The sequence below is a fragment of the Triturus cristatus genome, chromosome 6, assembly GCF_964204655.1.
Source record: "Triturus cristatus chromosome 6, aTriCri1.1, whole genome shotgun sequence".
Classification (NCBI taxonomy): Eukaryota; Metazoa; Chordata; class Amphibia; order Caudata; family Salamandridae; genus Triturus; species Triturus cristatus.
In genome coordinates, this window is record NC_140589.1 from 227,193,272 (window position 1) to 227,220,506 (window position 27,235).

General features: G+C 44.0%; 1 protein-coding gene across 1 annotated transcript in view; it reads right to left on the reverse strand.

Moving 5' to 3' along the window:
- The window catches only part of PTCHD4 (patched domain containing 4), a 371,115-nt gene extending 345,153 nt beyond the window's left edge, over positions 1-25,962 (reverse strand). The window contains exon 1 of the mRNA XM_085610582.1: positions 25,333-25,962. Within this exon, the coding sequence (XP_085466708.1) occupies positions 25,333-25,932 (600 nt within the window). The 5' untranslated portion in view covers positions 25,933-25,962. The remainder of the gene's footprint in view (positions 1-25,332) is intronic.
- Positions 25,963-27,235: the final 1,273 nt, after the last annotated feature.

Consider the following 27,235-nt stretch of genomic DNA (forward strand, 5'->3'; position numbering starts at 1 on the left):
AGAGTGAACTGTACAGAAAACCTATGGCGCATAATTAATTATTACTATACAGCAGCCACCATCCCAGGTCACTTCGCAATAATCTGCCATATGGTCAGTTTTTGCGCATTAGACGCAATTGTTCTACTCAAGACAAATATAAAGAACATGCTGCTTCTCTTTCGTTGCAGTTGAAAGCAAGACAATACCCCAAAGCGTTGATCCGTCAATCAAAGAAATGAGCATCTAACAATAACAGAGATGCCCTTCTGGAAACTAACGTAACCAGACCTACTACCTCAAGAATGACGTGTGTGAATACATTTAGTGCTGCATCCAATAGCATTCAAAAGGCCATTAGAAAACACTGGCGGTTTTTGAACATTGACAATGAGACCTTACCCCCACCACTCTTTGCTTTTAAAAGAAGTTCCAACATCAGAGATAATCTGGTACATACACGTCCACATGAACGGATCGGCATAATGTCAACCCAAAACACATTGTGGGATTTGCCACCTGTTAGGGGACATTACCCCTGTGGTTTCTGTGCGGCCTGCCCACAAACAAGTCACTCCATGACGATTAACATTGGAACCGAGAGACCTTGGTCCCAAGTCAGACACACTAATTGCAACAGTGACAGACTTATATATTTGATAACATGTCCCTGCCAATTGCAATATGTAGGAATGACTACAAGAAAAATCAAATTCCGTATCTCTGAACATAAGAGCACCATTAGGGGCAACAAACAATCAACAAAAATGACCAATCATTTTCTAACTCTGCAACACAGAGCGGATGATTTACGCTGGACAGTTTTAGAGCAACCAGTGATTCCCTCCCATGTTACGGATATTCCACGACTTATTTTTCAAAAAGAACAACGTTGGGTTTTCAAGCTTAAGAGTGATCGTATAGGTCTTAATGACGACATTCCCTGGACCTTGCTGTAAAAATGCAGCTAGGTCAGGGTCTTGTTTGAAACCTGCATTGGTTGTAGCTTGAAGCCAGACTTTTGTTTTGTTTTTCTACAGCGCACGTATGCACAATAACATTTATGTACAGATCCTACATCTGGTACTTTGCTTACAATCGCGATATTTTCAGCTTAGTAGGCAAGTCCTGGTCATCTCTTGGTAGTCTGGATATCACCAATGTTGCATCCTTTTGGGAACCCATTGATTACGATTAGATATTGCAGACAATGGAATGTCATTTTCAAACTCGGTTCCATTGCAGGAGTTCGCTGGTTATACACATAATACCACTGTTGACCAGTGCTAGGAATGCGCAGTGATAAAGACTAATCAATGACTGTCCTTATGACATATTGTGGATGGTATGTGTCGTATAAGCTATGGTCGCTGTTGCCCCATTGATATTGTTGAGAGTATGGCTGTTGCATCCTCGTTGTAAAAATGCCTTTAACAACACTATCAAGGAGGCTGGTTTACAATAAGGGCTTCGGTTAGCGAATAATAAGTCTGATCTAATTCTGTGATGACGCTTGTATTACATATTATGCTTAGGAGGCGATGTATATAGCACACCGGTTAACGCCTTTGTAGCATATTTGGTGCATGGCTTGATAATATGTACGAAGACTCGATGTTTTGGATGGGGCTATTTACATTTTTTTGTTATGCAGAATTTTTTGTTTGTCTACTCCCTTCAACTTCAATGAGAGGGACGTTCTTGATCTGGCGATTACCATGGGGTTTGGACTCGCTCTAGTTCCGAGTTGTAGACCTTTTGCGAGCACAGAAGACTATAATTCCCATCATACTTAGCACCCGACAGCGTCATGTCCAGTGCGCGTCAATTCGGGAACTTCCTGGATGGTATTTAAGACAGGTTGTGAGCCGCCCGCGTTGCCTCCAGTTGCAGCCCTGAATAGCCCGGGGTACCGACGGAAAGGTAGGCTCTTGAATGGGGAAGTGTTAGTTGAATGTTTGGAAGTACACATTTGCGACCAAGGCGTTGAGTTGGTGTCTTGAAATATTATACTATCTTGATGAGTGTCCGGTGGCACACTCAGAAACATTTCGAGCTAGCTATTTGTTTAAAAGATACGTAGCATGATGGCACCGCTTACTGAATTCTCTAATTCTTGAATTCTCGAATTCTTTAATTCTCTGACTTTGATATTCACGGCGTTAAAACAGGTCGTGATTTAGACTTTTTTACAAACGTGGTTGCCTAATCGTGTCAGATGATTTGTGGTCCTTGAGAGGCCTCGCCATTGCTTCTCTCTAGAAGATTATTGTGGCATATCTGGCAGCTGCGATCAGATATAACTATACATTATTACCTTACGCTATTCTGTGTGAATTGCCAGGCCACAGTTATGATCGTTCAATTGTGGCATTTCTTAGGTATAAGATGGCTTCACTCATTTTTTTTTTTTTTTTATAACTATTAATTAGCCTTACTGTTAGAGGCGCTTTCGGTGTACACTGACTGTTTTCAATAGTTTAGGGTGGTTGATTTTACATGAGCACTTAATGAGATTATAAGTCATTCTTAGTGCGCACTCAGTGAGAATTCATTGATGTAGTTTTCTCACTTATGTTTCAGAGCGGTGCCTCACGTCCTGAGCTGTTGCCAGGTGAGGTGTTGTCCCTTACTCAAAAGTGATGGGTGAGTGTTTCTTTTGCTGTAACAAAGAAGGTACGTTGTTCCTAAAATGGGTCATAGAACAGAAGGAGAATAAAGTGCTGTGTACAGGAGCCACTGCGAATGCAGGTAATCCCGCTGATGTCAGACTGCAGGAAAATTGTTTCCTTTGGAACTAGGGCCCTCACACACCCAGCCAGCAGGTGTCATGCTTCATCATTGGGCCTGCTCCTCGTCGGGTCGGCGCTGCAATACCCGACGGGCACCCAATGAGGGGCTCTTTGGCGGAGATCTTTTGTTCCATGCCGTATGGTGTCGTGGGGGTGAGGGACCTGTAGAGTGTAGATGTAATGTGCTAGTGAGTGCAAAGGTTAAAACAGGCCAGGAAGTCCAGTGCGAAACCCTTTTTCCGTGTTGGGCTCCCTACCTGATTAAAAAATATATATAGAGAGTGTATGGCAGCTATATGACCATAGTGGATCACAAATTGTATGCGCCCTACTCTCGCTATCGAGGTCAACATGTTTCATGCCTAATTGTCAGGGGGATTAGTGGCAATTCTTCAGGACCATGGTGAAAACTATCTACACGCTGTGATCAGGTGGAAACACCTACCTATCACATGAAGAGACTGCGGGGAAAAACATTTACCCACAGGTATAAAGGACAATCTGGAAAGAGATAAAAGAAATTTTTATACTCAAACCCAAGTGGGTTAGTACCGTATAAACATAATGGCAGTACAAAGCTCTCTCAACACCATGAACTGTATAACTATGACCCATAGTGTGCACAGATGTGCATTAAAACATCATTCAACTGTAATAATGTCATCAACACGGAACTATGATAATGGCTTAAATGGAAAGGTTCAAGTGAGCACATAGTCAATTATTATAAAAACGGGGCTCACAGAAAAACACAAAATGGCGAAAGGGAAGGCAAAGGACTCACCAAGTCTTGTAAAAGGGTTATGCCTCAGCAGTTACCGGCTGATCGGGGACACACATGATGGAGTGTCCTAGAGAACAGAGTAATGGCCGGAGCATCAGGTAATTGAATGTATCAAAAGGAGACAAAAAAGGAGACAAAACAACCCTATTGCTCAGGACATCCCAGTGGTAGGTAACAGGGAAGGTAGTTGACTAATAAGGCACTTATCCACACACGTTGCATTAAACGAAGAAGGATTTAGAAGAGCACAGAAACACTGGAAGGCATGTCTCTCCCCCATGGGTCTGCCAAGGTGAACCCAAAAAATAATGAGTGGACCTAGCGGCCGGGGAAGGAGCGTGTCCCCGTGTCCATGAACAGCTCAACATGTAGCTGACTCCGTGGGGAATAACGTGCCAGTCAGTACTAGATCAACCATATAAAAGCCCATCCTATTACCTCCGGTGTCACTGACAGAACGGGTTGCAACTGCTCGTGCTATTCTTAGCCTCACCTTGTCTGTTGTGGTTTCCGTATTGTGGACCTACCCTCACATCGCCGGAACCGGTCGATGGTGTCCAACTACGCAGGGACCCTCGGTTCCTGGTTGAGGCGGGTTGAGGCGGGGCTCGAAGTCAATTGGTTGCAGGTGGGTGAGTCATAGGCAACCTGATTGAAGGGACGCCTACCCAGGGAATACTGTGTCGGCCATCTTAGAACGTGCAAAATACTGAAACATATTGGATGTATGGCTAAATTTGCAACCGCTCAAGTAGGAAATATTAATTGATTATATATTAAATTAAATAACTAAGTAAGGCTCAAAAAAAAGAAGAAAAAAGAGAACAATAGGGGAATAAACAATGGTGCCTATTAATAGTATGAAAGGGGCTTATCCGTTGATCAAGTCCATGATCTAATGGCAATATTGACCATGTATATCCAGGTTTATCACAAAGGTATAATGGCCCTGTAAGCTTTGTATATAGAACAAAAAAGGCACTCATTATAAGTTGGTTAAACACAAATTAGTATAAATGTACCACGGTAGTAAGGTCCTACCGTCCAATACGTATGTTGATGTATAAATGTAACAAACAAGTCCATGGTGTTGCCCCAATGGCCAACCACATTTGTTCGCTGATTTTGCTACTATGTGTTTTTTTGGTGTCCCAATTGTTAGATCTGAAAAAACAATTATTAATAAAAGTATGTATACATTTTATACATACAACTAAAATGGGCCAGTAGAAGCAATTTGGCCTCTCTGGTAACCTATATTATCCCACGGGGGTTACCCGTACATGTCATATATCAAAAAGGGGGAGTTCTCAGGGCTTAACAGGTCCAACGTACGTGCCCCAGATAGTCTGTAACAAAGAAGGTACGTTGTTCCTAAAATGGGTCATAGAACAGAAGGAGAATAAAGTGCTGTGTACAGGAGCCACTGCGAATGCAGGTAATCCCGCTGATGTCAGACTGCAGGAAAATTGTTTCCTTTGGAACTAGGGCCCTCACACACCCAGCCAGCAGGTGTCATGCTTCATCATTGGGCCTGCTCCTCGTCGGGTCGGCGCTGCAATACCCGACGGGCACCCAATGAGGGGCTCTTTGGCGGAGATCTTTTGTTCCATGCCGTATGGTGTCCACAAATTGTATGCGCCCTACTCTCGCTATCGAGGTGCCATTATGTTTATACGGTACTAACCCACTTGGGTTTGAGTATAAAAATTTATTTGATCTCTTTCCAGATTGTCCTTTATACCTGTGGGTAAATGTTTTTCCCCGCAGTCTCTTCATGTGATAGGTAGGTGTTTCCACCTGATCACAGCGTGTAGATAGTTTTCACCATGGTCCTGAAGAATTGCCACTGATCCCCCTGACAATTAGGCATGAACATGTTGACCTCGATAGCGAGAGTAGGGCGCATACAATTTGTGATCCACTATGGTCATATAGCTGCCATACACTCTCTATATATATTTTTTAATCAGGTAGGGAGCCCAACACGGAAAAATGGTTTCGCACTGGACTTCCTGACCTGTTTTAACCTTTGCACTCACTAGCACATTACATTTACACTCTACAGGTCCCTCACCCCCACGACACCATACGGCATGGAACAAAAGATCTCCGCCAAAGAGCCCCTCATTGGGTGCCCGTCGGGTATTGCAGCGCCGACCCGACGAGGAGCAGGCCCAATGATGAAGCATGACACCTGCTGGCTGGGTGTGTGAGGGCCCTAGTTCCAAAGGAAACAATTTTCCTGCAGTCTGACATCAGCGGGATTACCTGCATTCGCAGTGGCTCCTGTACACAACACTTTATTCTCCTTCTGTTCTATGACCCATTTTAGGAACAACGTACCTTCTTTGTTACAGACTATCTGGGGCACGTACGTTGGACCTGTTAAGCCCTGAGAACTCCCCCTTTTTGATATATAAGTGTTTCTTTTGCATCAGCGGAGTTGGTTTGATACAATGCTTCATGTATGTATCTCATGTATATCCGCATTACTGATGCTGTGTTACTTTCTCTACACATGTTGACTTATACACATGGTCCATCTTTTCGAGATCTAGTGTGGTATAGGTTGTATTGTTTCATTTAATTTGGTCACGTTCTGGCTTTATTGAGGACACGCAGTAGCAACTTACATCTAGGTCCTGAATAAAGCTAGACACCAATAGGGTCATGATAGCTGAAACATGTAGACCACGCTTGCAGTTATATTGTTAAAACTGCCATTTTGCACTGTTTTTAGTCCTGTCATCACGAGACAATTATTAAATGTCCTTGTGTCTCTTGATAGTCAGTTTTAATCCACATTAGCACATTTATTGCTTTAGTTTGCACTGCGCGCATCACTCACCTTTCACCATAACAGCTTCTCACTTCTGGGTTTTAGGAACCCACAGGATAGTGACACATATCTTAAAACATCCTACCTCTCAGTGAGGGGTTTGTAGCCCTCAGCTGTACTAGGTTTTACAGCTGGGAGGAGGACCCAGATGATGAAGCATGTCACTTCGGTGAGTGATGGGATTCCGTCCTTTTAGATAGGACTTCCTGTGCAGTTTTAGTTTCTCAGTGTAAGTACTGACACTTAGGCCACCATACCTTTAGGTGCCCTCTTGAGACCGTTAGACTTGTTTGTGTTGCATTAGTTGATTGGGGATTTAGTCTAAATTGGTCTTTAAAATGTTTCCCTTTGGCCCTTCCTTCCCTTGTGTATATCATTATTTGTAGACTCTACACATAGGGGCACTGCCGTCCTGCACCCAGTGTATGTGCTTTGACCCCTAAAACATGTAAAAATGGGCTAATCCCAGATTGTCATATGTAACTCTCCTGTAGGGACCTAGTATATGGTGTAGAAACTACAACCATGGCATGGAAAGTTGAATGGCACCTGTGGGCTTCAACACGTATTTTGCAAACCACTAGTGTGACATGGAAAACATGGCTTCAGTCCTACCAATGTAGCCTGACTGCTGCACTTTAAGAATAATGCATTCTGGGATAGTGTTTAACAGGGAAAATAGTGTGTTTGATAAAAGTGGTTAAGGTTGCCCCCAGGAACTTTATCCCCTTTAGTTAGGAAGTCTCCAGTAGTCACCCTTACTCTCTAGCTACTGAGCTGTACAAAATAGGCATTGCCACCTGTTCCTTGGAACACGTTCTGGACCTGCATAAGAGCAGAAATTGGATTTTACCTACTGTTTGAGACGTGCAAGAAGACCTCAAAGGCTGGATCTGCTCCACCTTGTACCCAGGACAAAGAAGTGAACCCCAGGGGTCAAATGGCTGACCTCCTGTATACCTACAAAGACATCACAAGCTACTAGAGAGCTTTATTTTCTGCAAAGGCAAAATGACTCATTACCACTGGGTCTGGAATGGACCCTGCTGGTGTCCCCTTCCAGAGTAAGTACTGACCCCTAAGTGCTGTCCTGGGGTCCTGGAACCATTGGCTGTGTCCTGAGGTCCTGACACCATTGATTGTGTCCAACTGGACTTCTCTAACATACTCCAAAAGGTTTCAGCTTAGAAAATCTATGAACTTCCAAGACCTCCAGTGTGTCATATGGACCTGGTGGAAAAGAGGTCCAATTATGATGCAACGTCATTGAATACAGCGTTAGGCTTGTACCGCTGGAGGATTTTGAGCTTCATAAAGACTTTTTAACTTGATACTTCTAAATGATTTACACATTTTCTCTAAGTCAAGCAGGCCTGGTCTGTGCAATTGGTACCAGGGGTTCAGCTCAGGTCTGAATTAATCACACCTTTGCATGGACCTCAAAGGTTAGAGACTGTATTAATTGTGGTGGACTACCATCTGCACCAATTAATAAATCACTTTCTTAAAATGTCTAAGAGAATAAGGCTGTAAAGGTATCGCACAATGACAATAAATGCATTATGAGCTGCCAAAATAGACAAATAAAATAAAGTAGCCAGGTTAATTTTGGTCAATCCATGTTTTTTGGCATAATATGGGACTGACAACTCTTTGATGTGGACACCCTAATTCCTTCAGGATGGCCAACAGCACTTTTGTAGGACAAATCATGCAGATTGACACATCCGTAAGGGTAACATGGAGGCAATCTTCCACTCATTTCGCAGAGAGTACCTACACAGCACACAGATACAACTATGTAACAAACACCCACAATAACACAACATGCATGTACATTCCACATAACTCAATCCATTCATACAAGAGAAATGAGACAGCCAGTTTATAATGGGTTGAAGTTATTATAGTAAAGGTAGTCAGCACCAAATGAACAGGAATATAGGAAAAAGATTGTATCCCATGCCCTGTAGGATCCACTACCACCAGCTATTCAAAATGCACAAGGCCTTCAGCCAAAGGTGGGAAACCATTGTGGGTAATAACGTTTAACTTTGGGTGGGAGCTAGCTAGCAATACCAAGAGAAGCCAGGGAGAGGAAGGGGGCTGGGCAGATAAGCTGGACAGGGCAAAACAAAAGGCAGGAGCCTCTAAAGAAACCAACCAGATGTCACAGGACCCAGACAACCACTAGTTTGTGAGCTCTAGCCAGATGGGAGACCCCTAATTATGATAGAAGAAGGGATGGAAGGGGTGTGTAGTCAGTTGTTAGCCACAACTCTGGGTTAAACAAACACACAAACACCAAAGAGGGATTCCCTCCCATTTTGATTTTTGGAAGTATGTTGCATTCTGAGCTATACATTTGCTATACTTCACAGGAAGTGTCCATAGTAGATGGTAGCGTGATTCCTATTCGTTTGGAGCCCCCCTCTTTCCAAAAATGAAGGACTAAAAGGCAGCTCTGCAGAGCTCACTGGAACACTGCCTGGAAAAAGGGAAGAAGAAAGACTGCTCTGTAGCACCCCTGAACTGCACCAGGGAAAGGATTGCACTCTGAAAGACTGAACTTGCTGAACTCACAAGGGTCCACAAAGAAAAGACTCCAGAAGAAACTGAGTTGACTCCCTGATCAGTAACAGTTACAAAAGAGTTGGGGTGAGCGTAATTCATGGAGTTTCACTCCGTGGAGTTCTGCGAGTTACAGAAAACTCAGTGAGATTCCACCGAATTCTGCCAACAGGTAGAAAATATGCAGTTTGTGCTGCAATTTAGTGCTGGTAGTACAAGCAGTGCTGAAAATCAATGTGAATGTTACCATGCATTGGGCAAGAGCACACGGCCATTCAAAAAGAATTTGCTGCTGCTCGAATAGAAAACATACTTGAGCTGCAGCATATCTCCTCGAACTGAAGCCCTCGACCCCGACTACTCGTGAATGCTGGAGACCGCCTGCATTGGAAAAGCGCACTAGGGGTCGCCAAATCTCCCTCATGCTTACCAGTTCACATATTCTGGAACGTCGCAGGAGAAAAATTCCACAGAATTTGGCCAGCAATCCATGTTAAAGAGTAACACAGAATAGCCAAAATTCTACCAATTCCGTGGATGGATGGAACATTCTGCCCACCCTTACAAAAGAGCTATAAGTCACCTACAAGACCAAAGAGAGGAGGATACCCCAGCTGAACAACTGCAACTAGATTTGTCGTGGCCTGTGCAAGTGTATTGTGGGATATTGAGTCCATGCCCTCAAGTGGCAATCCAGAGCCTCTGAACTCTTGGTCAGTGTTAGGGAACAATTATATCCCCAAAGGAACTGCAAGATGTAGAGACTTAGACACTTTCTGCAAAGTTTTGCACCAACCTCCAGGTGACTGACTAAGATACAAGATTCTGAGTCAAGGAGGTGTCAAACAGCTGTGGTTCTGATGAGCTGGGGGGCCCTCTATAGGGAATGCATCGCGGAGCGCAGTTCTGATGTGGAGCTGCCAGTCGCACTGAGTCAGTTCTACCCAACAGACCATGCTGGGCTGCAAAAGCTCCTTAGGCCCACTTCCAAAGGACCAGGACTGCGGTAGCACCACGTGGGGAGCAAGAATCAGAGCAGGCAGAGTAAAGGTGCTGGTTTTAAGGTAGCTGGAGCCTATTCTGTCCCTGGGCTTGGATAAGGAGGCGAGTCAGCTTGCCCTTAAAGTCACTATGGTGGTCCTGAGTTCAAGATGCAGGCCCAGTCCATCCTGCAGCAGAGCAGCACAGCTGTCCTTTTGAGTCTTTCACACATGTCCTGAGGTGTAATGAAGAGTTGGGTCTGAGGGTCCAATATTTATACCTGGAGTCAGCTTTGAAATAGTAGAGGATGCTGGAGATTTCCACTCCCTGAGGTGTACAGAATTTCCTGCCTCCCTGCCTGGCACAAAATACTAGCGTCTAAACCTTTCTGAGGGTGCTAAGGTAGAGCCTTTGTGATGTGCAAGTGTGGTAGGTGATTTCTCTGCCCCCATATCAAATCAGATATGGCCCATCCAACACACTAATATCCCTCCTTTGTCTCACTCTCTTGGAGCGATACACAAAGACCAACTGCTAGCTACACCTAATCATATGACCCAGGATACAGGCTGCAGGTGCCAAATGGCTAGGACAAGAAAATGTCAACATTCTAAAAGTGGCTCTTCAGAATTGTTACTTAAAACCCAATCTTAGAATTAAAGAGGGTTTTAAATTACTTAGACACCAAATTCGACATTCCTACTTGCTCCCAATTTAAAGTTATCACTTATTAAATGTAATAAGGTTCCTCAGTGCTATCCTATGAGAGAGGTAGGCCTTGCAGAAGTGTAAAATTAATGTAATAGTTTTACAGGACATGTAAAAGTTACAAGTACATGTTCACTTTTTAAATACACTGCACCTTGCCCTGTGGACTGTTTGGGCCTGGCAAAAGGTTTATTTTGCCAAGTCGAAATTGCAGCTTAAAACAGGAAAACACAGGCTGCAATGGCCGGCCTGAGACATGTTTAATAGGCTACTTAAGTGGGTGGCACAATAAGTGCTTCAGGCCCACTAGTAACTTTTAACGTACAGGTCCTGGGTACAGGTAGTAACACTTTACTAGGATCTTAAAAGTACATTCAATGTGCCAATTGGGTGTAAATCAATGTTACCATGTTTTAGGGAGAGATCACAAGCACTTTAGTACTGGTTAGTAGTGGTAAAGTGTGCAGAGTCCTAAGGCCAGTAAAAACGGAGTCAGCAAAAACTGAATGATTGAAGGAAAAAAAGTTGGGGGGAACCAGGCCAAGGATGTCAGGTCCAACAGTATTCATCTTTATGCCACAGGCTGCTGCATGATCACATGTATTTGCATATTAGTCATCACACGGTGGGCATTTTGCTTTTTTAAAATTTATCAGCCGAAGATGGCAGAAACGAATCGTGGACTTGCACGTTAAAAAATATGCATGAAAGTGTTTTTTTAAAGCACAAGAAGAGGTCCAAAAGCACATTGTGGTTTCTGGGCCCTTAAAAATATTGTTATTATTATTGTAATAAAAATGTAACGTAATGATGGTGAAGGGTTGCAAAGTAACGAAGGTTTGGATGGGGGTGGACGGAAGGAAGCCAAAGCTATCGAACAGCAGGAGCAGCGGGGGTAGAGGGGTATAGGGGACAGGGGTTTGAGGCAACATGGAGAACAGGGCAAAGAAGCACGCAAAAGAGAGATCAGGAAAACACATGCACTCACAGTGAGCGCTACAAAAAGTAGTTTGCCGAATGCAAGTATTGTAAGGATACAAGTCATCCTATCAGAACATAGTGAGGAAGAACTGCTCCAGGAGTATGAAAAACAAAGAGTAGGAAGGAATGCCATGGAATCTTGAACAAGTATTGTGATGTACTCTTTCATGACTATGGGTTTTCCTTTAAATATTTTTACTACTATATTGCTTTGATTGGCTTCATGGTTGTGTTTTGTTATCTATTGTATGATGCTATTATCTGTGCTGGTGCAATATCTGCAGATTGCAAAATGCTCTTGTGAATATGTTCACAACCTTGTTTTACAAAAAATGTGTGAATGAAGCTTTAGTCTATTGACTGGCGTTTCCTTTTCTAGGAGGTAATGCAGTTAATGACATTGTACGCACAGTATGTTCCTGCTGCTCCATTTTTACTTGCTATTTATTGCAATGCTGTGGGAAGAACTTGCCTTGTTGTAAGTGTTTTCATTGTTGCCTCAGGCATGAATGGTCGTGGAACATTCACAATGGCAGTTTAACTGCCGCTTAGACGGTTCAGCAAGTAGTGTATATAGTAAATTTTTTTACATTGCTTACATAAATCAAAAAATAAAATGTTATATACATCCAGGTAAGCCATAAATATCAAATGAACTAAATCGACAATGGTTTATATGTGTACATTTTCCAGTTTGAAAAACGTCGCAATAAACCCCTCTGGATAACATACAGCCCAAATCAAATCCAGACACAGCAATATGTTTAGATCTGCCTGAATTACGGTTACATTTTAAAACTGGTAAAACTAAGCTTACATGTAAGGTCATAACAAAATAATTGCAATTGTTTTAGGTTCACCATTAAATACATATTTGTTTACATGCTTATATTAATGCGAGCTGCCACCATGAATATCTTAAAAATACCTACACTATGCCACCGACCTCTCTTTCATTGTTATAATGTGCTTGTTGGAAGTGGGGGTCCTTATCGCTTACCGATGCCACCAAATGCTGGAGGCGGGCGTCTCCGACCCCTCGCTTCAATGTTAGGCTAACTAAGGACACTGTCTGAGATAGCCTTGCTCACACCCTTAGTAGCTTGGCACGAGCAGCCAGGCTTATCTCCAAGGCACGAGTATTCAGTATGTGCAACCACGCTCACAGTAACCCCATGATGTCACCACAAATAGACTCCACACGAGTTTTGATAAAATGAGTGTAATCTTTATATAAGAAATTATACGATACGACCACACGATACAAAATCAACATACAAGAATGGGTAGTATTCTTTCCGGTGGGTTGGTAGGTTCTAAACCCAACCACATCTTCTAACCAACAGTTAAGCTCACTTCTAACCGCTTCCAAAAGTTTAGGCCAGTCGTATTGCTAGAACCACACACGTTGCAAAAGGAAATAAATACTGCAAAGCATAACGATATTCTCTTATACTGTGCAGCAGAGAAATAATGCCATACGTAGCGCCACAGTCATGTACTTTGCAATTGAAAGAATAATGCAATGTGTATCACGACCAGCATGCCCTGTACCAGGAAGAAATAAAGCAATGCGTCACGCTACAATCAGACACTGTGCACTGAAGAAATATTGCAATGCGCCACGTTACACTCAAGTAACCTGCAAGGGAAAAGTAACTAAATGCGTAGCACACCAAGCATGTAGTTCTTCAGGCACAAATGAGGTCAGGCGTCATACGACAGTTCGAGAGTTCCTTAGCAGCAATAATGCAAAGTGTAATACGACAGTTTTACGTGCTCCGTTAACAGTGCCCCCATTATGGATCAAATGATGACACAAAAGTACTGCTTCCCACTCCGGCCCCAGCACTGCCCCTCCCTGGGTCAGCACGGGCCGGGATCCGAGCCGAAGCAATGACTCGCGCAGCTGACTGATCTGGGAGGCCGACAGAGTGTCCCTACGGGCCCGCACCCCACCCCAGGTGTTGATCCACGTTACCTGGGGGGCGCGACCCCACTCTCCTCCCCGATGTCAGCGACTTGGGCCTTGAAACAGGACTCTGTCACGAGATGCGGCGGACTCGGCCGGTAGCTCAGCTCTTCCGAGGCTGCCGGTCAAGGCCGCTGCAGGTGACTCTGAGTGCCCAATGACTTGCACTGACACAGCACAGTCTTCTTCAAGCAGGGGGACCCAGCACCTTTAAACACAGTCCCAACAGCCTCTCCCTTAGTTAGAACAGCAAACTGCAGACCAGCCCCAGATCACAAAGCAAGGATTGGTCTATCCACAGCAGTCTCTTCAGTTGCTCCTTCTTTAGCAGAGGTTCCTCTTGACCACAGAATGGGTCCAAGCCTTTACAGTCTCAATCCATATCTGTTTTATTCCCCACTTTCAGGGTTTCAACTCTCCTAGTTCTACCCCTCAATGTCTTTGAAGTTCGTATGTGCTCAGGGGTCCCTTACCCCTCCCCAAATCAGTTCTGGGTGTTTCCCTCCCAGTGTCACCTCTCTCCCTTTGATACTGGGGGTCTGGATCCTCAATCACTCAGCAGGAGATGGGTCAATTGGTTTATAGCACCAGCTTAGGCCTTTTCACCTCCCGGGCTTCTCCTCCCCCTACTCTCCAGATGCAGGACAGCCTAGTGCCATTTACTTGCTCCTTTCCCCTTTTAGTTCCAGACAGACAAACCACATTTCAGAGACACACAGAAAAGCTCAGAGCACAAAACTCAGCCACTTTCTAAAGAGTGGCTTATGAACACACAGTGACAACACCACCTTTACATAAAGATGTGTTATAACACTGTGAGTTCACACATACTAAACTTCACCTTCCCATTATAAACTGACAGGAAACTAGGCCAACAAAGACAACATCCAGCCTCCCCCATTCTGTCCTATGGGCAGAATGGCCTTTCAGCAGTGAAAATCGAAATGGAGAGTTTTTAACTGTCAGAACATAGCACCCACTTCAGTATATGTCCTGCCTTTTACCTACACTGCACCCTGCCCAGGGGTTACCTGGGATCTACCACCGGGGTGCCCAATGTGTTTGTAAAAGGGAAAGTCAGGCACTTGTCAGGACAACATGCTAACTTAGCATTCTGCACCCAGGCCCTACACTGAAGGCCTGAGTTCCCTACTCTGTGCGCCCTTGCATTACTAGCCCTTGCACACACAGTGCACATCACTAGGGACTTTTACTAGTAAGGCAAACATACCAATCATGGCCAACCAATCTCCATTACATTTTACATAGGGAACACTGGTACTTTGACACTGATTAGCAGTGGCAAAGTACCCAAAGCGTCTAAAAGAAAAGGTGGTAGAGGCAAAAAGTCAGGGGTAATCACGCCAAGATATGCCAGGTCTAACAGTGCTAATAGAAACAAAGTCAAAATTGTAGAAGGAAGAAACAACATTGGGCCTGTAAGTTTTAAACAAAGCACGAAGTTGGCATAGGAAGTGAGCTCACATAATGCAATTTCTATGCCCACGCCATTATTTCTCCTTTCTTTCAATGTCTATATGAAGAATCCTATGGTGGATGAGACCCAGATGAATCTCCAAAATAAAGAAGTTCTAAAAAGAGAAAGCAGTTTGGGGACAATAGATAAGCTGGTGGAACCACCATAATGATTGTATTATATAAATGTGGGTACAAATGAAGTCGGTCTCATTACCGATATTTTCCAACAAATCAATATCTATATTAGAGAAAAAAAAATTATGTAATAATTTAGACCTCGGTTGGAGGCCCACTGGTTGGTCAAGTCAGTGGTGGCCCTGGCCCCCGGGTTCTTGGAGTAGAACCGCCCACTATATTTTGAGATTCCTATCTGCCTCACGGTATCTTACTGCAGCTTGCATGTGTTGTTATAGTAAATACATTGTAGGCATGTAGTTTGCCAATAGGGATCCATGTTTATTTGCTGTATATGACAACATTTTTAATGTTTCTAAAACAAAACCTGAAGGGAAAAAAGTAGTGTACTTCGTGTGCATTTGGGCTATTGTTTGTTTATTTGACCCAGGACCACCAGGTCTCGCATCCAGTGATAGTCGCAATGCCCTAAATAAGGAGCGGTGACCATCATCCTGACCTAGCAGTCCAGCGGTGGATGGGCCATCAGTTCCAGAGATCCCATAGCAATTCCAGCGAGCCAGCAGAGGCTTCACCAATTGAATCCTGTGGTTCCCCCACATCTAAGTGAGAGCTGTGAGATTGGCGGGTGTGGCACCTACCATTTTTTAGCAGAAGCCTGGCATCCTTAAAATTCAAAATGATTCTGTTCGGCCCGTTGGCCTTGAAATTACTCTCGGAATTGGTCAAATATTGGTTACATTAAAAGAGAAAAACGTTTCTGTATGTTACTTCAGTGGGGAAGCGCCATGTATTTTGTTAGATAAAATGGGTATTATTATTTTGCTCATTAAATAATTTAAGTAGATGAGGTAAACCAAAAATCTGGATAGAAGGGAATACCAGGAGTAGGTAATTTCCAGAATATGAAAGAGATGAAAGATGCATATTTCAACATTTGCAGGTGCTAAGCAATAATACAGATTTTAGTGCCACCAAATGTACCCACCACACATATGTGCAGGGACTCAACATGGACCAATCATCTCCCTGGATCACAAAGCCAGTATAGGAAGGTGCACCTGCCCCACCTATTGGGATTGGTTCATTTGATGCCAATCACAATGGTCAGACAAAGGTTCAATTCTACTTAGTTTCAGGGTAGCCAATCAGACTGCCTACAATTCCTGGATGTTTATTTGCACTATTTAGATAGGACACATTTTGACTAATCAGTATAGGTCTCTCTGTAAAGCTCATTCTCATTGGCTACTGTTGAAAGCACTAAAAAGCTACATGATCTGCCTCTCTGGCATGCAAACGCAAATTACCTCCATCCACCAAGGGCAAATGGCAGGAAGAGAGAACAGTCAATGGAGAATCCCAATTAATTTGATGTAATGCTACCAATATGAAGATCTGAGCTACTGACCAGCAGAATTGGTCACTCTATTAAGTCCATTCTGATTAGCTGCTGATGAAGGCTGAAAAACAGTCAATCAGGTGAAGTCATGAAAGGGCTCTTTTCTCCTGCACATTATGACTCAAGGAACATCCGTGACCGGAATGCTCGCTGCTGACAAAAAATTACATCCCGGCCAGTCATCCTCAGCCTTTCATACTTTGATGACAGTAAACTGAGCATCATAAATTAGGTAATGGAAACAGCAGCAGCGTAGTATGAAGCAATATATAAACATAGATAATTATCATCATCATTTTTATTATTATTATGTGAATGGCAGGAGAACACTAGTCCTCCTGAAGCACTCCTGTCCAGCCAAGGAAAGCTGCCCATTATTTGTTCCTTGACCCTTATCTGCATCCATGCTTTAGACAATTTAGCTTTGCCGCATTGTTAACATATGCAGTGAAGAAAGAAAAAACATGTTTGGTTCATTTATAAATCATGGAGAGGAAGTGTTTTATTTTATTTTATTGTACCATTTCTATAGTGCTTTCCTACCCATTGATGTGGCCCCAAATTGCTTGACCCCAAACAGGCAGGTAAGGGAGTGCAAGGAATCCACAGTGAAAGGAATTCAAATGGATGGGAGGGGGAAACAGGAAACTAGGGGCTTTTACAGAGTTTGTTGGATGCGGTATATCTGCCTAAAGATGGTGTATATCCTGAAGGGCCTCTATGCACTCTCATAAGGACAGGCAGTACAACCCCTACCTTTGGGATAATATTGCGCATCCGCTAAACTCTAAATAAGGTCCTTTGTCTTCCAGTGCCTAATGATGCCGGTCAGTACTGTTGTGAAATATAATTTTGCACATTTATGAAGGCAGCCAACAGATCCGAGGCTGTCCATGATGGAGTGGAATGCGGACAAACAAGGCGGGTTGTCCCTGCGTTGCAGAGCAGCTTCAATGCCTGGGGGCCAGCAGCATATAGGAGCCCTTGGGTGAGTCGTCTTCTAGCAAAGGGTCAGGAATCAGGTATGTTTTCTTGCAGCAGTTCCTTCTTTTACAGATGTAGTTTTTCTAGGTCGACGAATGTTGGAGGAGGTGATGGCGTATGTGCTTGATTTGCTGTGTGCACTAGCCGATGATTGGAGAAATTTTGCCTCCTAATTCTAAATTCTCACACCACCTTTTATATCACTTACCAACAAAATACCATAATTCATAAAAACAATGGTTGGATTTTTTTTAAATGACTAAACCACCTTCATCAGGACAATAAAAGAAGACCGGCATGCGGAGTTTGCAACCTACCCTCAACACCTAAGACAGGTCGAAACGTCGACATTTCTTATTTTTTTGCCTGGAATACTTTATGCTGCTCTTTTTGAAAGTTGAATGGTGCATTTTAAAACAACAGCATCATTCTTGCGAGATGGTCATATAATAATACACTACAAATAGTGTGGTAAACATACCTAACTGGTATAGTCATTTCAAAACAAACCCAACCATGGTTGTTTATGAATTATGGGACTTTGTTTCTCGATTAGTTTCTTTCTAATCTTTTCTCTTTCTTCATCCACTTTGAACATGACCACTTTTTCTGCACTTCCTTTTTGACAACCGTCTATTGTTGAATGCTTTATGGACTATGCTCATTTTCTAATGACATATATATAAAAAAGATTTTGTCTTTATAAATCAGTTGTCTCTTGTCTTTCTCTCTGGTGTATTGTTTGAGAGGGTCTTATTCCTCCATTTGTTTGCAAGCCTTGTTTGAGGATTGATTTGATGGATGATTTTTAGAGTTTTGTGCCTCTTTGGGAAGAGGTATGTCATGACCAATTGTTGTTCTTACCATAGGCTTTCAAGAAACACTCTAGGGATGACTTATAAATATGTAAAAATAGCATACATGGCAAAGGTATTTTTCCCTGCGGTGCATTCACACTACAGACCGGCCAGAGTACAGTGGTGCTCCTGGCAGATATATATTTTCGTGATATTTGTGGGTGGTGTAAATCCACCATGCATCCCACAAAAGAAATTGAACTTCCCTGTCATAGGTGTATTTTAACCACCACTTCCAATGTATTTAAGGGGAAAGTTAAATAGGCCAAATTGCAAGTTTCAAAATACAGTACATATTTCAGAGGGAAAGTGCGGGCACTTGGATACTTTCAGTGGTGAACTGCATAGAGCTCGAAAGCCAGAAAAAATAGGGTATAGAAAAAAGCACAAAATCTGTGGTGACCATGAAAAAAGGTTTTTCATTTTTATATATAAAACACAATGTGTAATATGGGCCTATATTGCCATTGAGGGGTTCTGGTGACAATAATACACTATAAGTCAAAGGCCATGTGGAAGGGGGTAGGCCGTTCGCTTGCAGGTTGCAGCCAGGCCCTGCAGCCACCCCAAGTGAAGTCTTTAACAATGTAATTTTATATGTCATGATTGATGTTATATGTGAAGTCATAGGCAGTGCATGATGGCAGCGTAAGTTACAGTTAGCTCAGTAAACTGTAATTGGCGAACTTCAGTGGTTTTCTGGTTCTTAAATGTTAGTTTTCACCTTGTTTCAACACCTAACAATAACATCACTACAGCTACCCACCTGCCGCATTTCACCCAAACTTTGGCCATGGACAACAGGGGTTGGCAGCAGAGCCTGGCCTCTGGCTAGTCCCTGTAATCGATAGCACCGGACTGCAGGACCAAAACCAAGCCCAAGATCCTTCCTTCTAGATGTTGCCTGCCAGTGACAAGGAGTACTCTTAGTTACTAGGCCCAACATCATCCCCTAGTCTCTACCCTTACTCAGACCCCAACAAACCCTCACATGTAAGCCACTCTTTGCAATTTCTTTCATGATGTCCATGTCCTTGATAAGTGAAGGCAAAGGAATATTACAGAGAATGTTTTATAGGAAGCAACCCCAACAAACAGCACAGATAATTATTACTAGTCTCACCAGTTGATGTCAAAGGCTTTCCCTCAAAAACACTCACTTTCAGCCCTCAATCAACCCACTCTCAAACCACTGCAAATGAATTGTGCAGAGAATCTGGCAATAAACAAGCACTAAGTGATATAAAGACTTTTAGAAAGGAGTAGGGTCTTTAAAGGTTGGACCTACAACCTGGAGAATGACTAGGGAATCGCTATTGCTCAGAAGGAGAGAGAAGAAGGGGTGCCAATGGGAATTCCGGCAGAAATGGAAGAAATTCCTTGGGAACTAATAACCACTTTTCTGAAATCTTCAAAAAGGACAAACGTAGAATCTATCCTCTACTGTACCATAGTAAGAAGGAAGTAAAAATACCCTAAGAAGTATTGTGTTAATTCTCCGTGAACTCAATACCCTCAGTCAACATTGGAGGTAACCGACGTTAGCCTTAAATACTACAGTGGAGCTCAAGTTAACCTATCTACTGGGCAGAAGGAGTCTGCTGGATAATAGGAAGGATTGTTCCCTGGTGACTGAAATGGGTTTAAATTATCTAAAGGGGGGATGTTCCTGAGAGGCCATGCCTACAATACCTGGGGAAGACTTGCAGAAAATCTTTCAACTCTAGCACATGCTGAGTTAATGAGAATGTGCATTCCTAAAGAAAGGAGGAAAAGGGCTCCAGGGAGAGTTGCTTGAAGTTCCTTAAGAGAAGAAACAACCCACCAAAACGAATCCCCCCCACAAAGCCAACAAACAAGGCATGCAATTCAGACATATTTGATGCAAACTTTGGCAAGGATACCAAAACCCCCGAGCCCACAATAACCTTCAAACAACCAAGAGCCCAAAGGCTTGCACTGTGGGACTTTCAGTTGCAATACCAACAAAAAACTTTTGTCCTTTCTTACTCTCACCATTCTCCAAAGCAAACCTTTGCCATAACTCGATGACCGGGTCATACATATGAACATTGAGATTTTTCACATAAAGAAAACTGAGTTATGAATCTGGAAGGCCATTGGTGAAAAAAGAGCAGTAATAGTGCCACATACAAAGCTAGCAGCATATTATGCTCGGATGGATCACAGTAAATGGGCACTACAAGCTGTGAGTCACTGCAAAATAACTTTCTATTCTGGTTGACGGAGAGAATGGTCTCGGTGGATACAATTGAAATTGACTTGCAGATAAATGAAATGGACTTAACTCGTTTGCTATTTAGAAAGCAGTCTATCGGAGTCTTTTAATTAAGACTTGAGACAGTCTATCTCGTGTATCAAACTTGCCCTATGCAGCACTTTTTCTAATTTTTCCCCCGCATACTTAAAACTCCTAGACAAAGTCCCCCAGTTTATTCTCTTCTAATCTCAACTATGTTTTGCACGATTTCTCTCAATGCCGGAGGACATTTCCTACATCTTTACTTTGGGCCAAGAGTCGATATGGGCAAAACAGATCAATTTTTGGCTCCACAAATTTCTTGTTTTTCCATCCATAATAGGAGGAGATTATTTTCCTGTTCAGTACAGGATTTTATTTTTATTTATTTATGATTTTATCTCATTGCAGTTTGTACGGATCATGTCTTATATCTGACACACCAACCGTCTCTGTCCCAAAGTGTGTTCAAAATTAACTTGAAAACTTTACTCTTCCCTTTTAGAAGTAAATTTGCAATGAGGGGGGAACTACCTCCAAATACTTGTTTCATGTACACCACCACACGAGCCTGCACATGTCTGTCAAAGAGCACCTCCCAATATACACATAGAAGCTCCCCTTATTCATTCTTACATGGGAATTCCCTCAAGAGCAAGGATTTCCTGCAGGATCAAATCCCATTTGCTCTGGTAAAATCCAACCAATCCTGACTCTGTGGAGAAGGATTTAATGTTTGCCCTTGGAAATGCATTTATCTATAAATTTAATTTGATCTTAGGAGAAAAAATAGAATGTGGATGTGGCCAAGTCTGTTGTCTGGATTTTCTCTTGTGGCTCATTTTCCATTAAATGTTCGTAATATTTCTGTTTTTATTCATAATGTCATTTTCTCTTCTTTATGTTATTCCTTTGTACCATAATGTTCTATTCCTTCCTCCCTCCGAACTACCTAGACATAGAATACTACACTGACTAAAAGTCTCGCTCTCCCTCTAGGAATGTGTTTTTGGAATGTAAGTTGTCCAGAAAGAAAATTTACATCTCAAAATAATTCACCTTTTTTGATGACTTTTCAAAATGACTCAAAATCACGAATTCGTTAATTTATTGGGACAGGCTTCACCCTCAGAAAACAGCTCAACTTAAACTACTCGCATCAAAAATATTTGGTCTAAAAAATGGGTCACACACATACAAATCCTAAAATTGCCAGTTATGTTCATATTTTACATTACTTAATGATTGCACAGTCATTATTGCTGATTTCTTTTAAACTCCTTTCTTGTGTATTTCAGACAAAACGTGACATAGGTATATTTACAGTGAAAAGGCTGACAAGCAACTTTGATGTGTACTCCGCATGGTGTGGGTTGTAACATTGTTCCCAGCCTCACAATAGGATTTCCTAGTGGCTAGATGCGTGGTATGATCTTGCCCCTGCTGTACACCAGGACTCTGGAGGGTGCGATTACTACCATGGCTAGTGTTCATGTGACTAGAAGGGTCTTGGATCATAAGTGTCACTGGGTTGTCTGGGGGTATCCTACTTGAAAGGTCTACCTGGCAGCTGCAGTCACTCTCCCTCAATACAGTTTGTATTGTGTTAGTGCAAGAGTGTGGTTGCCTTGAATCCCCCATAGTTGCCAGATTGTGTATACGATCAACTAGGGGAGCAACTTCTTCCTTCACAATAACTCTGAGTTGGATCAGCAGGTCTGCTAATAGGCTCTGAGCCCAGGGTGGATAATTCAGGTCTGTACAGGTATAACCAGTGCGTTCTAAGGTTACATTTGGGTTGACCGTAGGTTTGGCGCTAATATTAGGGCCCCCCTTTGGCTTTCTTACTTTTGGGTGCCCCCCCACTTGCTTGCCTTGGCTTCCCATTCTTGTGAGTGCCCGAAGCAACGTCCCCCTGTCAGTTTACAATTGTCGGTGCATCTTCTTGTTGTGGGGAGGGTGGAGACACATTCTCCATGGTTGAAGGGACTATAGAAGTAGTTTTGGGAGTAGGCGAGACTGTCAGCGGAGGAAAGAGATATGGAGTTATTGACAGACACCTTTCAGTGAGTTCTATGTCTGTTGTGACAGCACCTATAGCCCTCTGTAACATTCTGTCAATGGAAGTTGGGAGGGGGGGGGGAAAGAAATGTTTACTTGGAGACGAGACTGCTTGGCAACACAAGTGCTTTTCCCCATATTTCAACCTTAGAGGAACCACAATGCTACCACACACACACATATCCAACAAACCAACAGACAATCAGGAGAGCTTATAAGCAGTGTGACTAATGAATAGACCGGAAAGGTTGATTGAGCCCATACACATGCAGGTGAAGCTAACCGTTTGACCCCACCCCTTAGAATCACTGTAAATGGGATCAGGTAGACACAGTCATGCAGCAGTCAAGATGGAATTGGCATAGGGGGCGCCGAAGACAGCCCAGTCCACTGCAATGGATGAATGGAAATCAAAACTCTTCCCTAACGATGAGGTGATTTAAGGCACTGCCCTGTTCATCAGAGCAGATACTGTTCTCAAGAGAGCTTCCTTGGGCTGCACTACAAGATAACCAGATAGTAGCACGTGGTTGCACGAAGTAAGTTACTGGATGGGCAGTATGGCCAAAATACAACAAAGTCTTACCCTTGATTTACGTCGAAAATCGAGATCAAAGAGGGTGGCCCTGCCCTGCCTCTTCCTGGCAATGACGGGCAAGGACGGGCCCGCCTTTGGCACAGGCTCTGCCCGGGCACATCCTGCGCCACGGGTGTTCTCCGTGCTTCTTGTAGCGCGTGGGGCTTGAACACTCCTCCCTCCAGGGAGAGCAAGGATTCCTGGGACTTGGAGTCCCCAACCAGGCAGCAATTAACAAATAAAAGTACCACCACAACCATACCAAATTAAAGTACTTCTACGGAGATAGAAGGACGTTTCAAATGTAGGGATGGGTTCAGTGCCCACAAAAGAAATGGATTAAAACCAGTGCGGGATTAAATACTGTGGAGGCCCCTAGGCATCCAAAATTTCGTGGGGCCCCTTCGCAAATTATCTCCTAATACCCAATGCACCTAATTTCCTTTTTTACAAATTTACAGCTGCCAGATGATGGGCTTTTAAGTAGGGGTGGGCGGAATTTGCGAAATTCACTTTCGCAAATTATCGCGAAAATGTTAAAAATCTCTGCAAACAAGCAGAAATATCGCGAAGATGCGGAAGTTTTTTTCCCGCCCATTCGCGGTATTTTCTGCATGGTCGCGGCTCGCCAACTTACCCATGCGGTTGCTCGCGGGCGCGGCCATCTTGTTTTCACTTGTCTCGCGGTGCATGATCGCGAGAAGAAAGAAGTGATCGCGCGACGAATGACGTTACTGCGGGCGCGAACTGTCGCGAGACAGCGCAAATGGCTACCAACAATCCAACATCTCGTGGAGAACGCAACCGGATCGGGAATACTTGTCGGCGAACGCGGGGATTCAGGTAAGGCGATCGCGCGCACGCGAGAATGTATTATTTTACAGCGCGAGCAAGCAAAAAATTTCCGGTAAAATGCGGATTGCGGAAATTTTTACATTTTCGCGCTATCCGCGGAACGCGAAAATGTCAAATTATCGCAATTTCCGCAAGCGGAACGGAATTTTAGGCCAGGCCTACTTTTAAGAGACAAACTGTTTTGTGAATCTGATGTCTCTGGTTTATGTACTTTAAGTTGTATTTGGATCTGTTGTCGCTTTTTAAATCCCCTCTGCACACAATCTTCACTCTTGAGATATCATATAAGTGACATAGCTATAAAGCCATCAGAAAATCTTCCTATAAGCTTGCCATAAAAAATAAAAAAACACCAATTGCGTAGTCGCTTGCACCATAGGAAGGTGCCAGGAGGGGCCCGATGATGAAGCATGCCACCCAACAGGTGGGCGAGGGCTCTAGCCCGTAAACTAAGTTAGTTCGCATCCGGTGTACTCTCCACTCACTGTGTCCGTCCCACACACCAGGGACAGACAGTTCTTATGAGCGTTATACTATTGTTAGGAGGACTCAACGGACTGCCTCGATCCCTCCAGACCACTCTGTCTTAGAGAATAGGTGATTATATTTCACATAAAACTTAGAATGCATAATTTGTGGTAATCTTTACTTACTAACTACCCACCACAATTTGGATTCTTGGAAAACTGTCCACATCTATGGTTCTGATAATGAGTGGTCAGAATTCCGATGTGTGTGCAGTTTACCGCAACCGGTAATTATCAGGTGTGATTGGGCCCTCGCTCTTCAGTAAACTCCTCCAGGTCAAACCTGCGGCACTTTATAAGGGGAAAGAGTGTGCACTGTTCACCATCACAGGCAGATGTTGGTGCAACAAGAACCAAAAGTTAATGTTATTCTACAAAAAGTTACAACATGTGCCGTTTATCACTCCTGATAAATTCTGATCCCAAGGATTGAGGTTTTATTGGTTGCAAAAAATGTCGACCCCACCTCCTATAAATAAACAGGGGCACAATGGGGTAAGTTACATTGCTCTTAAGAGTTCAGGTCACGTGCAACGCTCTGCCCCTCTGAGTGTGCCACAGCAGGCGGCGAGGGCATGGGCATACCTTGAGTTTGGTGCTGGGGTAGCTGACATGCAGCCTGGTCGTGGTCCGATTGGAGAGGGCAGCCTGCCTCAGGTCCTCCATCACTGACACGATATCATCCACCACGCACTTCCGGTCCTCGTTCCCCAACATGCACAGGTGAGAGAAAGTGTAATTGTATCCCATGTAGTTCACCTTCATGTCCAGCACGGAGCGGTGCACGCGCAGCACCTGCTCCGCCTGCAGCAGGATGTTCCCGCCCGGCTTGGCCAGAAGGATGACCCTGCCGTAGCGCCCCGGGGTGTGCAGGTCCGAGTAGAGCTGGGCTTTGGACTGGTCCAGCGGGAAGAGGCTGCTGGCCAGGCTCCTCTCCGTCTTGGCCAGGCTGTGGCTGGGCGCCAGCAGGGTCTCCAGGTCGGTCTCCGTCTTGAAGCGGTGCAGCAGCAGCAAGCCGAAGATGAGGCTGAGCGCCGAGGGCACGGTGAGGAAGAAGACGGGGTGCCTGCTGACGAACAAGCCCAGCTTATAGAAGAATGCCCGGAGTCCTCTGTGGGCGGCTTGTTGCAGCATCCTTCTCCGAATCCTGCCGGCGTAGACTCCAGAGCGCCGGAGAAAGTACATTGGACATGCGTTGCTCCCGCCCCTCCTCAGTCACACCGGCTGTGCCCTCCCTGCCCCGTGGGCACACTGCAGCGGGGTGCAGCCCCCGCAGCCGGGTATCGATCTGTGGGGGGGGGGGGGGGGGGGGTCCGGCTCCTCCCTGCCCTCGGCGGCGGTCAGACTTTGTGTTTAGATGATTCCTGCCGCACCACCAAAGCTCCACGCGGTGCCATGCCAGGGACGCTGGGCAGCGCCGCCTGAATTATATACTACACTGCAACCACGTGCCTGGCTGTTCTGAAGGGAGGGAGCGAGCGGCGAGTGTGAGAGGCGGAGAGGGGGAGAAAGCGATTGAGAAAAGGCAGAGATGGGGCTACAGAGAGAGAGAGAGAAACACAATAAACCCGCATGGCTGATTTCACGAGCCTTTCAATGGCACAGGTTTACTGGTCAATAAATCAGGGAAAGAGGGATTGAAAATTAACTAATTGTTCTGATTATGCGCTGCAGCAAGAGAGCAATTTCACAAAAGGATTTTTTTTGCTGCTGTTCGTGGTAATGTAATGACACCGGCATGCGGCAAGAACTGAAGCCAGCAGAGTCTGCTTGCTTGTGTAGAGCACTACCTGGCCAATGCAGCATTTTAACAATTACAGTAATGTGTTTACGTACACCATTGGCGGCAGGATGATATGCATCTCCCTGGGCATGCACCTCTGCATGCTGGCAGCCTGCTCAGACCTGCACCGAAATGCATACCTCCGCACGCCCACTGGCAGAATGCCATTCTCGAAATGTGCATTATGATTTAGAAACCTTTACCGTTTCATGGTATGTAAAATATGGTGAAATGTTGACTAACAGAATGCAGGTGCCTATATCTTTCAGAGGCTGTCAGAGCCCAAGACAAGATTTTAGTAATTGGAAAGCTGCCCTGTTCCCTCCAATAAGAAAGTTGTCTTCTGCAATGGAAACAGGAATGTAATTACTTAGAATATTTTTTAAAACTTATATGCAATAATATTTAGATTCGACACTTCTAGAGTGCTGCATGTCGCTTTTTAGTTACTTCATGGCACACAAGACCTAAAATGAAAGTGTTCGCTTTGCATGCTTGTAAGTGATTGATCTTTAAAGTAGCGCCATGAAGACCCTTTGCTGCATAGAAATCTCAATAAATTCGCTTTCAGATGTGGGCCCAGAACACTCGATGGCTTAGAGCTCTGTACTCACAAGGACCAGTCTCTTTTGAGTGGTTTACAGGCTCTTTGCGTGCAGTCATGGATTGAAGGTTCTTGGTGGTGTAATAGTGGGGACAAGAGAT